The 18,870-nt window shown below is 40.1% G+C and overlaps 1 protein-coding gene across 1 annotated transcript in view; it reads left to right on the forward strand.

The window, feature by feature from the left end:
• The window catches only part of LIX1 (limb and CNS expressed 1), a 50,731-nt gene extending 37,969 nt beyond the window's left edge, over positions 1 to 12,762 (forward strand). The window contains exons 5-6 of the mRNA XM_004769953.3: positions 9,054 to 9,131; positions 11,063 to 12,762. Coding sequence (XP_004770010.1) covers positions 9,054 to 9,131; positions 11,063 to 11,350 — 366 coding nt within the window. The 3' untranslated portion in view covers positions 11,351 to 12,762. The remainder of the gene's footprint in view (positions 1 to 9,053; positions 9,132 to 11,062) is intronic.
• The last annotated feature ends 6,108 nt before the right edge of the window (positions 12,763 to 18,870 follow it).

The raw sequence follows: 18,870 nt of genomic DNA on the forward strand, positions 1-18,870 counted from the left end.
ATTCAGCAAACTGTAATCCTGTTTCATCCACTGCTGACAAGCAGTAAAGAGCTGAGGAACAATACTACCTATTATTTGCAAATTAAATAACTGCCTGAATAACATTAGCATAAGAATAATAGTAGCCAACAGTGAATGGATGCTTACTTTCTCTGACACTGTGCTCACTGTACTAAGCATTTAACAAATGTAGTTTAACACTCATGACAAACATGAGTATTTACTATCCCCAAGTCATCGTTGTAGGAAGGAGTGCTGTATAGCTCAGTCAATTGCAGAACAAGGACCCACAGTCTGATTTCTCAGCTCACACCCCCAACTCTTATCTTTTATGGGCTGGGCAGATGAAAATTCAGCAGTGATTGGGCATGAAATGTGTGCCCTCTAAAAAAACTAACTTTGAATGTTGAATAGCCGCATTTATATAATGCTAGTAGGACTCAATACACGGTGTTATGATGAAGAGATTGTGCCCCCAGTATTTCTGTTGCTTTAGGTTAGAGTCCCAGAAGCAATCAGAGATACAAGTTTTATGGAACAAAAAATTCATCATAGTGTAAATTACAACAGTGTTTCATCTGCGCCCTGAAACCACGAGCTTTCAAATACCTTTCAGACTGTTTCTGGACTACAGTGGCATAGTCACTTTGCAGGTAGATACGTAGATACCTCCTGCCCATTTATTAAAAAATCAATATTTTTTGTCATTAGTCCCCATGTTTAGCTGAAGCAAAAATACTCCCTCTTCATTTGGTCATCCAGGTTTTTTTTAAGTGGCAGTGGTTTCACTGAATTTTGATGTTGATTGCCTTGGGTTTGAAGACACCAGGTATCCCTAAATCCTACCCTCTGGAATAGACAGACATTGATTCTGAGTTCAGCCGCTGAAGCGGGCTGGTCCACTTTAGCTTGGCTCAAGTCAACTTTTCACCTCTCAATCTGTTTCCTCATTACATGTCTATTAGGGAGACTAATAGTACTAGTGTTACCTCCCAGTGCCCATGTGAGCATTAAATGGGACAATAATTTAAAGAGTCCAGAACAGTTCCTGGCATATGGTAAACACTCAGTGAAGACCGACAACTGTTACCATACATACTTCTGAAGAAGGACCACTTCACTTGAAATGCCATACTACCGGATGGATTCCCTTGACAACTTGATCTAACTTAAAGGTTTCAAATGAAGACAAGGCAACTCCCTGCAAACATTTCAGGCCTCTTGTTATAGAATAAAAGGGTGGAACTATAAAGGGCCCATACTTTTTCCCCCATAATGATCTAAGGTCGAGGAGAGTAAAAAACAAAAGAGAGGAGCATAACACAAGAGAATTTTTACAAACTGAACAGAACTGTGTGTGAAATCTGCTCTACCACTTCCTGCCTGTGCACATTAATTATCTGAGACTCAGTTTTCTCATCTATAATACAAGAATCATAATGCCCATTGTGTAGGATTTTTGTGGAATTGACATAACATGTAAAACATAGCATCTAGTATAGTAATTTCCCCCAAGGAAGAATGTCATTTATCTTAATTCCTCTCCTCTCAATCCCAACAAAAGAATATTTTACATCTCTTATTATAAAATGAATGTTGCCTGCCCTGGTACGTAGTAACTTATATGTGATTTAGTAGCTCTTTTCAGAAAATTAAGAATGAGTTTTGAATGCAATCAAATTAGTCTCCCAAATATGGAGAAGGTAAGATTTTTAAAAAATTATTGAAATTTTGTCCAAGTACTATGAATGGCTGTACTCAACCACCTTTTAGTAATTCTTAATCACCCCGCAATGGGCTGTATGTTTTCTGTGTGGTCTATGTAGTAAGTTACTTAAATATGTGAAATAATAACTTGAAGCAAACTGTGGAAATGCTTCATAAATTCTCATAAAAGAGGCTGGGAGCAGGATGGGGGGCACAGGAAGAGGAAGATGTGAGGGCAGGAAAAATCCAAACTCGGTCCCCCAGTAGGGATGCTGGCAACCCACTAGGAGGGCCATGGAACACATCCCTTTTCCTTCCGCCAGTCTGAGGTTGCCTGCTGGGTCCAGCACATTCCTTGGTGGCCTGGGTTAAATACATCAGCTTGTTTCTGCACATAATGGAAATTGACCACAGACCCGGGGCTGTTTGTAGCCAACACAGCACTTCAGTGCCCTGGTGGGTAATGGATGTGTGTCTGTATCTAGCTACGGAAGACTATCCTGTGTAAAAACAAGGCCGGTGTCTCCTGACTGCCTGCAGGCTTTCTAGGGAGGCTGTCAAGAGGCAGCCCTCAGAGGAAACATGATAGGCTTCTGCTTACCTTTACTTCGTGGGAGGGAAGCGGAATAGCCTCGCCATACAGAAAACTGCCTGGCATTTGGGGGGGAGGGATGGCGACAGCACTAGCCACTGGGTCTGGTCAAGGTCAGATTTGAGACGGACTTTGACTGAAGCTGGTTAATATATTTATTCTGAAGCCTAATGCAGTCCAAGAACGAGTTGTTTATTTACGTCTTTGCTAAATTCTCCAGGTCGCCTTTTAAAACCTCATCCCATAAACAAATTTCCTCTTAAATCCATTCTCTTGGAGGGGGGGAGATGGTGCCCACCTGTTTTTCAAGTTCTCCATTTACAGTGTTTGTTTTTCTTATTTCTGATGAATCACAGAACCAAGCGAGTCTCCCAGACAAAGTTCCAGAGAGAAGCATAGTGCATTTTCTCCCCACGAAGTAGCTGAAAAGGCAAACATTGCTCCTGATAGGAGAAACACCAGGAAGCACTGTGAGGACAGAGCCCAGCTGTTGGTGGTTTAAACAGAATGAATGACAAATAGAACCAGGAAAGCTGTAGAATGAAAGCTGCAACTTGCAGAAATCACAGAGCTTTCTTCTCCATTTGATTTCAAATTTACCTTACTGGTTGAGACTGGCCACATCATTGTTGGGGCCCAAACAAAGTGAAAATCCAGTGCCTTTTGTGAAAAAATTACTAAGAATTTCAAGTCAGTGGAGCATGAAATCAAGCTTGGGGTCCTGTGTGACTGCCCACACAGGGCCTGTGTGACTGCCACCCCAGGCTCATGAGGCCGGCATTGTCCCTGAGACAGACTGACCAGAAGGGACCAGACTAGGGTAAGGAGAGTTAGGCCTTCACCTCAGGCAAAAAATTTAAAGGAGTGTCAAAAAACTCAGTGATCAAGACAATATTATAATGCACTATTTTAAAAACTTAAAACGAATGTGTAAAAATTCATAACAAAATATCAAAATTTTAAATAAAGACAGAATGTTTTTAAAAAGATTTTATTTCCTCAAGCGCGCACGCGATAGAGAGTAGGGTGTAGGGGCAGAGGGAGAGAGAGAAGCAGGCTCCCCACTGAGCAGGGAGCCTGACATGGGGCTTGATCCCAGGACCCCGAGATCATGACCTGAGTCGAAAGCAGATGTTTAACGGACTGAGACACCCATGTGCTCCTAAAGACAGAATTTTAAATAAAAGACCCTGAACTTTCATGATTCAGCTTTAATCTTGCTTCACTCTCCTCAAAGTAGTCCCAACCCAATTTATATGCCAGCTTCTTGTTTGTCTGTCAGCCTACCCTAATTCCTCGGGGTTCTAGATCAGCCACATAACAAATAGCACAGTCCAAAGACTTGCATGAGGAGCAGGACAGATAGCTCACCAAATGGATTTCCTTTAAAGTGATAAGGCTTTGACAGAAAAACAGTGAAAAACTGTGAAAACCAGGCAACAAGGAATCCTGGTGAAACTAGGAAGTCCTTACTGAAGTCCACAGCTCTCTCCTTGCCAGTCTATTATAATGCAAGGATTTCTGATGGAATCCGTGAATCCGTGAGAGGCATACAAGGATTTCCTGGGCTCATACAGCTTCAGGAAGATCTGAGGATAGTGAATTTGGTCTTATGAGGGGAAAATAAAGAGGTGAGACACGAAGAATGTGGCGATATTTCCATATATGTTACATAGTGATGGTAAGAGTAGTATCTCTACAGAGAAGGATAAGAACTAGACTGGGACATCATGTACAAAGGCAGAAAGAAGGTGATTTTCCCTGTGGGATTTTAGGAATGAGAACAACACTGAGAAAGAGGCAGTTATGTTACAACAAAAACTCCTTGGGGATGGAATAGAAATTTAGACAAGCCAGAAGGGGTGTGGGGATGACTCTCCTGCAGTCAAAAACAGTTCAAGTCTCTGTGGGGAAGTTTTTGAGAGATGTACGTTGCCAAGGGACAAGAGAATGGTTTCTGGCTCGTTCACAGCAGAATTGTGTGTCTTAAAGTCTTAGGAGCCTTGCTGGGTAGAATGATGGGAGTTTATCTGGAAGAGGGGCCATGGTTAGTATATAGATAAGAATGAGACCTTAGAAGACATTGGAGGAAGACTATGTTACTAAGGCATATGTTGCAAATGTTACCGTGTTTCTGGGTTATACAGAGTTTAATCATTATAAACTTGGGTTGGGGGGAAGGTGGGGGACTGGAGGTGGTATTTATTATTCTAAAAAATGGACATATACAATGAAAAATTCAAATGGAGTCTTAAAACATTAAACCAAAAGAACTGTCTTATTTGGAAATAGTGGCCATTCTGTAACACACAGAGACTGTCCCCTATAAGGACATAAAAAGTGTTCCTTTTCATATTTATGGCTACAAAGTCTTTAGTGAGAAGATTAAAGATAGAGTAGGAAAGGCAGCACAGATTTACCCTCCTCAGTCACTGGGGTTACTTTGTTGAGAAGCACAGGATGAGAAGCAGATTATGTGAGATTTGGCCATAGAACTAACCCCACTCACGATTCCAGGTTATCATTGTGAAGTGACAGAGTGCAAATCTGGATGGGGCAGGGAGAGGTGGAGGAGAGAGGGCCCGAGAGAGGCGGCTTCCCTTGGCAGTGGGCCCTGGACCCTCGGCAGATGGTGGCCTCTCTGTTTGGGGCAGGAGGAGTAATTCCCCTGGTATCCATGTCGCATTTTAATTAATGGAAACACATGGTTTTGCTTTTACTGAAGTCTCTATGAGCTCTTCGAGTGCTTACTGTATAGTAAAATATAGACAAAGTCCCCAACTGAAAAGAAGACAAAAAACCCATTACATTATACTGGCAATTTCAACATAAGAATGGTGATATTTGCTTTTCTGAATATCTTATAGTTTTAAAATTTACCTAATAATTTTAAGATGTCTGAAATCTTAGAATGCCTTCAGTCTCCTCATTTTCATAATTTAAGATTTTTGGTAAGCAAGCAGAGGTAAAGACAGTAAAAATCAGCTTTTTTGAATGGTCAGTAGGACGACTGTCTAAATGTTAAGTTTTCATAACTAGTGTCATAACCAAAAATTGCCTTAATTTCCTGAATTGTGTTGAGTGTATGTGGTGCTTACTGTATAGTAAGCGGTCAATACACAATATATGTCTCTTCACCAAAAAAGAAAAAATGCAGATATCTTTCAATTGAAGACTGCTACTTTTAATCACATTAGGAAAATACAGTCTTCAGAGTTTACATAGTTTAGGTTGCCCTTGATATCATGAAGGAAAAGAATGCTGACAGAATCTTAATGCTGTGCTCAACAGCGGCCATTGGGTGTGGAAACTAGGGATTGGTTTTAATGTCAATTCTACTTGATTATCCATATTTTCAGGCATTTTCTTGACTGAATTTATACACATAGGAGTATTTTACAGTTTCTTTCATTTGTCCATTATATGTTATCTATATTCTTGACCGAAATTTTTAAAACTTTAAGTGGTTTTCTTTAATATATATTGTCACGTGATTCAAAACTCAAAAGGTACAAAAGAATGTCAGTCAGTGGTCTCCCTTGTACTTCTGCCCCACAGGCATTCCTGTTTCTATCCCAGAAACAACTATGTTATCCAGTTCTTTTGTATCTTGCAGGAACTCTCATAGGCATTTACAAGCAAATATTCATAGGCATTTTCTACTCTTTTTTAATCAAATACTAGTACACAGTATATATGGTGTGCACCTTGCTTTTCTTTCAACACCACATCATAGAGATTCTTTATATTAGATCCTAGAGGGGGACGCCTGGGTGGCTCAGATGGTTAAGCATCTGCCTTCAGCTCAAGTCATGATCCCAGGGTCTTGGGATCAAGTCCTGCATCAGGATCAGCCACTTCTCCCACTGCCTGCCACACCCTCTGCTTGTACTCTTTCTCTGACGAATAAATAAATCAATCTTAAAAAAAAAAAGAAAAAGAAAAAGAACTAGGAGGGCCTTCTCATCCATTCTCTATGAATGAAAGTATTCAGTGGCATGACTTCATTGTAGGGGAGGAAAAATAATTTTTTCTCTACCCTTCTGAGTTCTTAAGTGAGACCCCTGTAATAAAAGATTAATAAGAGAAAAACAGAAGTGTTTTTTTTTTTTTTTAACACATATACTGCATGTATACATGAGAGATGCTCAGGGAAAAATAGTATCTTCCTGAGGTGGCTTGGAATTTAGGATCAAATACCATCTTAATAAGGAAAGAGGAGGGGGATGTAGGCCTCTTAGGAGATAGTAAATGATTCTTAAGAAAGATGAATGGGGGCGCCTGGGTGGCTCAGTGGGTTAAGCCGCTGCCTTCGGCTCAGGTCATGATCTCAGGGTCCTGGGATCGAGGCCCGCATCAGGCTCTCTGCTCAGCAGGGAGCCTGCTTCCCTCTCTCTCTCTCTCTCTCTGCCTGCCTCTCCATATACTTGTGATTTCTCTCTGTCAAATAAATAAATAAAAATTAAAAAAAAAAAAAAGAAAGATGAATGGCCCCTTAGAAGAATAGCTGGGAGGTATGTTAGTCTGTGTCTTCTTTTGTGATAAGAATCAATCTTCCCCAGTTGATGAAATTGCTCAGGAGGGGATTTATCATAATTGGGTTCCTTCTGGAGGATGTGTCTTTAGGCAGATAAGGGGAGTTCAGAGAAAGCCTTTCTTTCCATTTGCTGTTTTTCAAGTGCTTGCTGCTTAAAACGAATATAACAAAGCGGCGTGTTTAGGGGTGGCATGTCCTGAACTCATATTTTGTTGGCAACAAATTCTGCTACTCTTCAGTATCGTCCTTTTTAAAACTGTTCCTTTAAAAATGAGCATTTAAAGGTGCCTGGGTGGCTCATTGGGTTGAGCTTCTGCCTTTGGCTCAGGTCATGATCTCAGGGTCCTGGGATCGAGCCCGGCATCGGGCTCTCTGCTGGGTGGGGAGCCTGCTTCCCCATCTCTCTCTGCCTGCCTCTCTGCATACTTGTGATCTCTCTCTCTCTCTCTCTCTCTGTCAAATAAATAAATAAAATCTTTAAAAAAAAAAAATGAGCATGTGAGTAGTGCCTGGATGACTCAGTCAGCTAAGCATCTGAGTCAGTTTTGGATCAGTTAATGATCTCTTGGGTGGTGAGATGGAAACCTATTTTGGGCTCTGTGCTCACCCAGCTGTCAGCTTGAAGATTCTCTCCCTCTGCCCCTCCCCCCACTCACACACACAATGAATAAATCTTTAAAAATTTTCTTTAAGATTATATTTATTTGAGAGAGAGAGCATGAGCAAGGAGGGGGGTAAACTCCCCACTGAGAAAGTAGCCTGATGTGGGGCTTGATCCCAGGACTCTGGGATCAAGACCTGAGCTGAAGGCAGATGCTTAACCAACTGAGCAACCTAGGCGCTCCTAAAAAAAAATGTTTTGATGATGTCCACCTCAAATGACACCATCTAATTAGGTGTAGGAACTGAAATCAGCTGGGAAAATAGTAAATTTATTCTCTGCCCTACAATCAGAAAACTGCACCATTCTGTAAACTAAAAGCAGAGGTTCTTGCCCCTTGGCCAATGGCAGTTTTTCTCAGCCAGTGAAAACTGCCCACTCTTCCTGGAATGGCATGAAACCTATAGCAAAAGAAACAGAAGTCAGAATCTTTGCCATTGCTGAGCCCTTTGATGCTCATTTAGAGCAAATTAATGTCAGCTAAGACACAAGGTACATCAATCAGTACCTGTCAGTACATTATTCACACATTCATAATTCCAGACTCCAGAAGAGCCAGGTTGAAAAGCAAAGTCGATTATTATGACTTTTCCTTTTCTGTATCTTGTTCTCAGTGATACCTTGTGCTGAGGAGGATCACAGTGGAGGATTCGCTATTTAAATAAATCCTTAAAAAATAAAAATAAGCACTTAAAATATTTTCAATTTTCAACCTCAGGCAATTTTAAAAACAGTACAATGAAAAATTTTACCTACATATTATTCTGAGATGTGCTGATATATTTAGATAACTTCTTGGGGGTAGAATTGTTAGAGCATATGTATTGTTATTTTATTTTTTATTTTTATTTTTGGAGAGTTTGTGGGGAGAGGCAGAGGAGAAGAAAGAAGAGAGAGAATCTTAAGCAGGCTCCATGCCCAGGCTAAGGTTGATGCAGGGCTCCCATCTCACAACCATGAGATCAAGACCTGAGCTAAAATCAAGAGCCCGATGCTTAACCAACTGAACCACCCAGGGACCCCAAGCATATGTACTTTTCATGTTGAAAGATATTTGTCAACTACTTAGTCATTTTATAGTGCAAATATGGATAGAACAGAGGAAGGAAGGAAGAATGCTCCAGAGGCTTGGGGACTCTGGTGTTTGAAAGGTCTTTAAGCATTCCAATGATATTGTATATTCTGTTTCCCTGAGATAACTGGGAATCAGAGTTATGCCCTACCCAGCTTTCACACTTTCTTTTTTTAAATTTAATTTAATTTTTTCTTCAGTGATCCATAATTCATGCACCACACCCAGTGCCCCATGCACTCCGTGCCCTCCTTAATACCCACCACTGGGCTCACCCAACCCCCCACCTCTCTCCCCTCCAAAACCCTCAGTTTGTTTCTCAGAGTCCACAGTCTTTCATAGTTTGTCTCCCCCTCCCCCTGCCAACTCACTTCTCCTCTCCATCTCCCAATGTCTTCTGTGTTATTCTTTATGCTCCACAAGGAAGTGAAACCACACTTTCACATTTCTGCTTTGAGAGTAATGACAGGTGTTTGTTTTGTAGGAGCTGATGACCATTTTCCAACTATTGCACTGGAATGGAAGCTTAAAAGCCCTTCGTGAAACAAAGTGTTCCCGACAGGTGAGGTTTTCCAGTCAAGAATGGGTTTGTCATCTTCCTAGATTTCCCTTATTTGGATTTTTCTCTGTTTAAATCTGATACTTTATCTATTAAGAGCAGAGGATATATGAAAAGATATATATAACAGTCCATTTGAGTCAGGGACTGGTCAAATATGCACACGAAGGAGAATGTTGCCTACACATAGGACTGATTTAGATACCCATACTAAATGCCTAATAGAGGGATCATTAAGACAGACTTGGTTTCTAAGTCAAATGCTCAATCTCTCTATGCACCTGTTCTGCCTTAGAAGAAGGCAGGTATGTACTCTCCAAGGCAGGTATGTGCTATGGTGAGTGCTGTGAATTGTGTAAGACTGATGATTCACAGACCTGTACCCTTGAAGCAAATAATATATTATATGTAAGTAAGTAAATAAATAAATATATTATACAGTAAAAATAATTAATACATTAAAAAAAGAAAAAGAAATTTGAGAATGTACTACTTTTGAACCGCCTCACTAAAGAGTACTAAAGTTGATTGTAGCAGGAAGATTTTTCTCACCCCCACCAAAAGTCCCCAGAAGACAACAAAAATGATTATAAAGTTGGGCAAGCTGGCATTCAGTCACCTCAATTTTTTGGTCTGGAAGTTTCTTCTTTATTTTTCAGAAACAAGGTGTCACTATTTCTTCATTACCTATGAGAGGCACCCTTCCCCCCTTTTTTTAATGGCAAAGGCAAATCCCCTCCTATGTCATTGACAGTTTTCACCTTCTATCCTGCAAGATTCATCTTTCCTTTTTGCACCAGTGGAGTTTGAAAGATAGCCATTTATTTTTGAGAATTTGCTAACAGGAATTTGTATGAGGATTAAAGCCTCTACCAGTCAGCTAGATGTGGGTGGATATAAGTTTTCCATGCACTGCAGCCCCAGGAGTTTTTTAGTTGTTCTTTGGTTAGAAAGTCTGGCTTTCAAAATGTCAAAGATGGAAAAGAAATGAGTAGTTGACAATGGCTAGGGCTATTTTTTTCTTTTCCTTTGATTTTATAAAAGGTCTTTGAAATTCGCTGGGTTGGTTATAAACACTTTTCCATGGTTGTTTTTAATTTGTTAAGGTCATAAATAAATACCATATGCTCTTGAAAATAAAAGTAAGCAATGCATCCACTCTAGGAGATCTTCTTAAAGTATATCCATTAAACCTGTACATGATGTTACAATGTATTGGCAGATTTCTCACATGAGAATTGACAAGTAGTGATTCATTTCGACTAATATACAGAACAGACAATGTACATTATTATGATTATCATTATTGATAATGCCTACATTCCACAGTACATTCTTAAAGTTCTTTCTGTAGTTTCTGTGAACCATTTGGACTGCCATCTATCTTCCTTACGCTAACAAAACAGCAGTTAGGAAATTAACCCTCCTTGGTTTCTAAGCCTTGTCCTGACTCAAAGCCTCCTGCTCTCTGCAATGGGTGTGACTAAACTGAATTCTGCCCTAACCCTTCCATATAATTGTTCTGCCTCTCTACATTGCTGACAGAGATAATGTTGGGTAAAAGAGTTCAAGGAATCAGTGAAGTAGTAATATTCATGCATAAAGGAATGCATTTTCAAAGGAAGACATTTTCTAGCAAGGTCAGAGTTCTGTTTGTGGACATTATTGAGTCATTCTTGGTGGTAGTGTTCTGACACAACCTGCAGTGACTCTGTTTTACCTGATCAGCTTAGCTCTTCATTTGCTTAAGAAGTGTATCTTGAGATTTGACCTCCATTTGTGAACATCAAAGAGGTTTGGTTGTTGGCAAAACTCCTATGGATGTGGATGTAGGGGGTGGCAGAGACCAAGGAAATGAGGTGTTGGAAAGCCATGAGCACAGGTGCCTTTATTGCTCTTCACTGACACTCTGGACTTTGTCTCTTGGCTCCCAGGAAGTCATCTCCTACTATTCCCAGTATTCCCTAGATGAAAAGATGCGCAGTCACATGGCCCTGGACTGGATCATGAAGGAGAAGGAGTCGCCAGGAATCCTCTCTCAAGAGCTACGGATGGCCCTGAGGGAGTTGGAGGAAGCCAGGAAAGCGGGACAAGAACTGCGGTTTTACAAAGAAAAGAAAGAAATCCTTAGTTTAGCCCTGACTCAGATCTACAGTGATCTTGACACCTCCTCACCCAGTGATGATCAGCTGAGCCTAACGGCCCTTTGTGGTTACCACTAGCAAGGCCAAGTCCCGGCTGCCCCGAGGTTGGCAGAGGCCAGACTAACATTAGGAAGCTCAGTGAAGGAGGTCTATCCCAGGCTTTAGCAGCTACAGCCACTACCTGGAGGCTGTACTAATTCTTCCCATCCATTCCATTCATAGAATTTGAGAGTAGTAGGACCCTTACAGGACCCAATATCCCACTTGATGCAATTTTCCCATTATGCTTTCAAGAGTTCCGCCTCTTACTGAAAGGATAGAGGAAAGATTGTTGGAAAAATATTTTCCCGGCTTCAGCCTAAAGCCCTGTTAACATGTGCCTTGCTAGATTCTATGTGTTGTTGTAAACAATGGGCCAGTGTAGCATCCCCCAAAAGAACATCAGCCAGCATTGGGGAAAAAGGAGCATGATAGCAATTTTTAAAAATACTTGGGATTAAATAAACAATATATAAAAAAATATACCAGTTGGAGTTTCTTCCTAAGCTTTAGAAGCTAAGAGATACTTAGACTCTAGGTGTAATCCAAAATTACAGTGGGGATTTTATCTGGACATCCCACTACCAAAGATCTTAAAGTGGTAAAAGTATGAAAATACTTGATAAATTTAATTTGGCTTAAAATGCCAGTAATAATCATTTTTAAAAATCTACACTCTTCCATATGGGGATGACATCTAAAGTAGTACTTTGTATTCCTCAAGAAGAATTAATATCTAACGTTTACAAGTCCTGGAGCTAGTCATGTTTATTTTTAATTTGCAGGTAGATTACTTGAATTGATTTGTTTTTCTTTTTGCCACCATAGTCATATGTCTATAATGGAGAAAATTACTGGCATTTTAAAGGTTAAAGCTTTTTAAAAAATCATTAGCTTTTAACAGTGCTTGCGTTTGATTCGTTTCTCATGCATTAGAGAGGAGTCTTTAGCTGTCTTTTTGTTGTTGTTCAAGAACATGAGCCATGAGTTGCTCAAATGGAGTGTCATTTTTAGGTTTTAATTAGACATCTCTCTTTGAAAATGGCTTGGGTCAATTAATTGATTAGAAAACCAAAAGCAAATACAGACCAATTTTTGGATAGTTTCTGGTCACTCAAATTTAAGAATGGCAGTGGCAAAATTTAAACATTTGTAGGAATTTCCATATTTATAACATGAAAACTATTATCATACATTTAGTTCCAAATTTCAAAATAAAGAACACGGTTTTTTCAATATTAAACAGGTTTCTTTTTCTTCATCTTTAGGCAAATGCAAACTAACTCTCCTGAAGGCTAAAACCACTGTATTAAAATTTACAGAAACATGATAGTTCAACTTCGTATCTAAATACGCGCAGATGTAATTGTCCCTCCTTAAGTCCCCATGAAAACTATGTATACTGATCATGTATTTTATGATAATAATAATAAATGATAATAAATTGATAATCAAGATAATAAATCTTGATAATAAAAAATTAATTTCATATATCCTATTTCTCATACCAGGGGAGAATTTAGCTTCATGTCTGCCCTACTCTAATGTGGGAAGGTAATACTATATAATATTAAATAAATTTAATTTTAAAATATTATTTTAACAAATGTTACATTCCTCCCCATAATGAGGCTAAATGTCACCTAGAATATAACTGCATTCCCTTATAATTCCAAAAAGGAATTAGGATTAATATTTATAAGTTGAATATTTGTAAGTTGTAAATTTTAAAATTAAGGAAACTTTCTATTTAAAGGAATTTTTTCATAAAGTAATTACTCTTTAACATTTCAAAAAGCCATAATTTCCCATGTCGGGTGTATGCAAAGCTAGGTACATCTTTGCTAGCATTTGCAGACTTTGACAATGACTACCTCAAGCTGACATCATCTAATTAGATGCAGGAACTGAAATCAGCTGGGAAAATAGTAAATTTATTCTCTGCCCTACAATCAGAAAACTGCACCATTCTGTAAACTAAAAGCAGAGGTTCTCACCCCTGGGCCAATAGTAGTTTTTCTCAGCCGGTCAAAACTGCCCACTCTTCCTGGAATGGCATGAAACCTATAGCAAAAGAAACAGAAGTCAGAATCTTTGCCATTGCTGAGCCCTTTGATGCTCATTTAGAGCAAATTAATGTCAGCTAAGACACAAGGTACATCAATCAGTACATCATTCAAACATTCATAATTCCAGACCCAAGAAGAGCCAGGTTGAAAAGCAAAGTCGATTATTACTACTTTTCCTTTTCTGTATCTGTTCTCAGTGATACACTGTGCTGAGGAGGATTATGGTAGAGGATTTGCTATTTAAATATATGGAGCTCTGGGTCCTAAACTTTTGTGGTGACAGCCCCTTTGAGAATCCAGTGAAAGACATGGACCTCTTCCTAGGAAAATAGAGTGCAGTATATACATTCAAATTTGTATAAACTGTTTCAGAGAGTTTGTGGACTTTTCCAAAGTCCATGGATTACTCTGTCCAAGAATCTTCAGTTCAGAACTCTTAGTTTTCAGCAGACTTACCATCTCTTAAACTTTTCAGCAGGGATCCGAGCTATTTTAGACATAGCCCCGTGTAGCCTACTTCCAAGATAAATGTCATTATTCTTACATACAGAATCATATTGTGTCTTGACAAGAGATAGTTTAATTTTCACAAAATCTGAAACACCCAAATTGTTATGAAAAAGCAGTTGAAAGCAAACTAGTCACTAAATGTGTGTGAACCTATCAGAATATCACTGATTTAATGAAGTCATTGTTCCTCTAATGACCAGAATCTGGTTGTCCATTTGTTCAAAAGCTATAGTCCACTGATATGTTTTCTGTTAAATTCATTCACTTACCTCTACAAAAGAAGAAGAAAATCACAAATATTCTTGAAATGCTATACCCACATCAAGTTTGAATCTGATCATTTATGTCTCAGGGAAAAGCAGAAAAAGCATATAAAGATTTAACACTTCCCTGATTCTTTAGAGGAAAATTTTGAAGCTAGCAGTATTGGTGTAGTTGACTTTATCTCTGAAATGCTTTAGAGAATTTTGAGTTGTATCATGCCATGCCTTTCGTTCTTGCCAAAGGACGGAAGAAGCCAGCAGAAGAATATTTTCATTATCCTTGACTATGTTTACAAGTAAACACTACTCAAGATATTATCACTTACATATTATTGATACTTTTTCATTTTGCCTTGTAGAAAGGCAAATATTAAGTTTTCTTCTATGGTGTCTATGGTGTTAAAGTGTGAATATTATTTTTAGCCGGGGCTCTTAGGAACATGAAAATCACTTTCTCTGCCACAGTGGTTCTCAACTTTGGCTGCACATCAGAAATAATTAAGGAGCTTTAAAAAATCCTAAATGTCTAGACTATACTCAGACCAATGAAATCAAACTCTCTGGAAGCATGGCCCAGGCATCAGTGTTTTTTAAAACTCTCCAGGTTGTTTCAATGTGCAACAAGATTTGAGAATGACTTCTACCCAGGAAGGTCCTTGGCCTAGCTAGTGGGAGCTATTACTCCATTTGGCCTTGGCCCCGATTCAAATGTTGAGCTCCTTTGAGCCAGGTATGACCTGTGTAAGCAACAAGCTTTCCTGGAGCCCAGAGCTAAAGGAGGGTAAGCACATGCATACACGTGCGCACACACACACACACACACACACACACTGCATCTTAGCGGTACAGCCAGGTTCTGCCCCAGGATCTAGGCTTTCTTTCCCAAATATGATACATAAAATATCCATACCAGAAGCATCTGGCTTGCTCATTAAAAAAAAAAAAAAAAAAAAGTTCCTGGGCCACACCCTGACCTGCTGACCAAATTACAGGAGAAGATCTGGATAATTCACCACTTTACCAGGTATTTCTTTCTTTCTTTTTTTTTTTTTTTTAAAGATTTTATTTATTTATTTGACAGAGAACACAAGTAGGCAGAGAGGCAGGCAGAGAGAGAGGAGGAAGCAGGCTCCCTGCTGAGCAGAGAGCCCGATTCGGGACTCGATCCCAGGACCCTGAGATCATGACCTGAGCCGAAGGCAGAGGCTTAACCCACTGAGCCACCCAGGCGCCCTTACCAGGTGTTTCTGATCAGACTTAAATTTGAGCTCTTGGCCTAAAGCTACCTAACACATTCTTTAGTGGGCAGCACAGCCCTGCCCTTTCGGATGTAACCAGCCTCTTGGGGCAGAGTGCAGAAAGGAATAAAGGAGAGAAGGGAATGTTGCCCCTCTACCTTTTCTGGAAGCTGGAGAAAAACAGAAGGGGCAAAGAGATATGGCTGCGTTTCTTCTACCGAAAGAGCAGCTCCCAGTGTTTTATCACTTAGGCTTTAACAACATTTGGACTTAGTTTTAATCCCTTTACCAGAGACCATGCAAATCTCTTTTAGCTCCTGTTAAAGTCACTTCTCTAAACCTGACTAAAGCCTGGTAGCACTTTGTACCTTGGAACAAAGTAGGCTGTGGGAAAGGCAAGCAGAAGCCGCTTCTCAAGAAGCACGGATTCTTGAGTGGTTTGCAAGTGAAAACCCCAGATTGCTAACTATAGCAGTTCTCACTTGGTAGGGGCAATGATACACCACAAATACATTGTAAGTCAGCTGTTCAACCCTGAGGGTGCATTTTTCTATAAAAGCGAGGTCATAAATAGGGGGCAAGTTTCCCGAACTAGTCTTCTCCTACTAGCCTAGCAGTAGGAACCCCAAATATTGATCTATGGGATCCAACACATCCCTCTGTTGTGAGTAGGCAGGAGAAGGTAGAACAAGGGTAGTCTGGGTCTAGTGCATAGTATTGAAATCCTCCCGGGGTGTATTTCTCAGCCCCAAACTGGTTCTCCAGTCTCTTTATTTTCTCTTTGTCCCCCCAGATTACTTTGCCAACCCCCCACCCACTGCTATTACTTGTTGCTTCTTCTGATCATGCTTTCTTCCACTTGCTGACTTACTGAAGAAAAGGTACCTTTTTCCTGCCTTCTTACAAAGTCTTTGAAAATTTTTAAGAGTTGGTATCACCAGAGAAATAGGAATATTTGTGTGACCTACAAATGACAGCTACTAAGCTTCTCTGCAGACTTGTTTTCACCAGGGCTGGTGAGGAAAGCCACAGACACACAAAGGAGGACTACACTGAACAGGGTAGTAGCCATGGAACCTGCCCCATGCACCCACAGTCCCAAGGCTTCCTGCTTCTTGGGTGTTCTCATTAGGCTCCACATGACCCTGCCCCATCCTGACCACAGCTGCCCCATGATTCGCCGGTGATTCTGGGTAACCTGGCTCAAAACTCCAAACTGGACTGATCAGTCTGTCCCCCCAGCAATGTGAACTAAGAAACACGAAGGGATTTTGCCAGGTTGAGTTGGGAGGGGAAGTTGGAAGAGTCACCTTCACGAGAGCTGTGGTCTGTGCAAGCACAAGTGATGAGGAAGAAGAAACCATCAGTCAGTATAGGAAGCTGCTGAGTAGAAAGAGGAGATGCCGAATGGTGCAGAGAACAGATGCAGAGAAAGGCAGAGATGAAAGGAGAAGCTAAACGTATGAAGTCCACGCAGGGATGACAAGAGCTGCTGGCCCAAGCGCCCTGCACTAAATTTTTACTTTTTATCTGAGTGGATCACATACCTTGCAACCAAAGAAATCGGACCTTTCTCATTTCAGAGCAAAATCACACTATATTATTCTGTTTTGTTTTTTTTTTTTTTAATCCTCCGAGTAGACAAAAACAAAAACAAAAACAAAAAAAACCCACCAAACTGATGTAAGGAAGAGCCTCTTCAAGTGAAAAAATGCTGCTGAAAAATGTAGATCTAAAACTGGTGACAGAGTTGACTTCTTCCCCACTCACTGCCTCTCTCCCTCCAATGTCAGATCTCACAGAGTTCAGGAGTTCTTCCGACTCTGAAATAAATTTATGTATTATGTGCTAATCATCCTCCTGCTCCCCTACATAGAAATTCTTGTGTTCTCATGTTCTGTAGGAGGTATGACCACAGAAGGAAAATGGGACTCTATTTTTAAAAAGATAGAACTCATAACCTCAAATGACTGTTGTCTTCTTAAGAAATTAGTCACCTCAGGAAACTAATAACATGCTCTGACAGTGCTCAAGAATGCTATCTTTGGCAATGACATTCCAGCCATGAACTCCTCTTTGGAAATGATCCTCTGAATTCATTTGAGTAAAGGAAGAAGAAAAGCAGTGTCTGTTGTGGGCTGAAAACTCCTTCCCCTGAACCAACTAGTTTACTTTAGCATCTGGACTATTAGATCACATACTTAGCAGTTGCTCAATGAATGTTTCTTGAGTAGAAATGTATTATCAGTGTATTGGTGTCTTCCTTACTCCTTGATGATGAGTTAATTCATTGACCAGACCTGGCTTTGTTCTACTGGACTAATCAGGGCTCATTTGGTTGTAAGGTAGAACCCCACATCAAACCTAGTAGGCAAAGGGGGAATTTATTGGCTTGTGACACAAGAGTTTTTGTTCCAGATACATCTGTATCTAGGAGCACAAACCAAGACTTGATCTCTCTCATGATACCGATGTGCACATATTTGCATATATGTGCATTGTTGCTCACTTCTCAAATCAGCTTTCTTTTGTACTGACTTCATTTTTAGGCAGGCTGTCCCTGGGGAGCAGCAAGATGATGACCTGTGTTTTCATGCTCCCCTCATAGCAGCAGAAGAAATTCTTTGCCACCAGTTCAAATCCAAATTCCAGAATGGGGTGCTATACTGGTATTTTAGTTCGATGAATCACTGTACCATTCCCAAGTCACACACCTGTCCCCCCAGAACTAGTGGTCAATTTGTCCAATCTCAACAACGTAGATCTTGTGGAGAAGGAGGAGTCACCTGAGGTAAATATGGGTTCAGTTACCAAAGTGAGAAAATGTGGCCATTTCCCAAGATATTTAAAAAAATATTTGTCCTCAGCCTTCAGAGACAGAATGAACAATAGAAGAAATGCAGTCTCCAACCATTAATTGGAGAAAAGGATTCTGGGTAGACAAAAAAATAACAGATGTCCACTGTGAATACATTGTACCATTTCCAAAAATCAAATCCAACCTCAAAGACAAATTTTGTCACCGTTAAGGATGTTCAAAAGAACATTCTCCCCTGAGGGGAAGTCTAAAAGTGTTTCCAGACCAATCACATCACTGGAATAAGCATACAAGTTCTCTGAGGACTCGCCTGAAGGGGCCAGTGCTCATTTATATGTAAGAGTTCTGTCTTGTGGAGAAGCCTAATCACTCACATTAATCTGCAGTCACACTTCATACATCTTTCGTGCTGATGAATCATTGCTATGCAAGTGAGTCAGGAAATTTCCTCCGGTCTATTTCTGGTGGGCCCTGGCTTTCATTATCAGTGGCTGCTAACACTGCTTAATAGAAAAAAACAAAACAAAACAAAACAATTGAAAACAGTTGTGGCAAAACTGGACAGTTCATAGCCTGGGTATTTTATTTTCCCCTACTTAGGGCTGAGCACCTTACAACCTCAAGAATGGCTCCACTCTGACCCATAAGTTGTGATATAAAA

Source organism: Mustela putorius, unplaced genomic scaffold, assembly GCF_011764305.1.
Source record: "Mustela putorius furo isolate JIRA1106 unplaced genomic scaffold, ASM1176430v1.1 tig00537350_pilon_pilon_pilon, whole genome shotgun sequence".
Taxonomy (NCBI): Eukaryota; Metazoa; Chordata; class Mammalia; order Carnivora; family Mustelidae; genus Mustela; species Mustela putorius.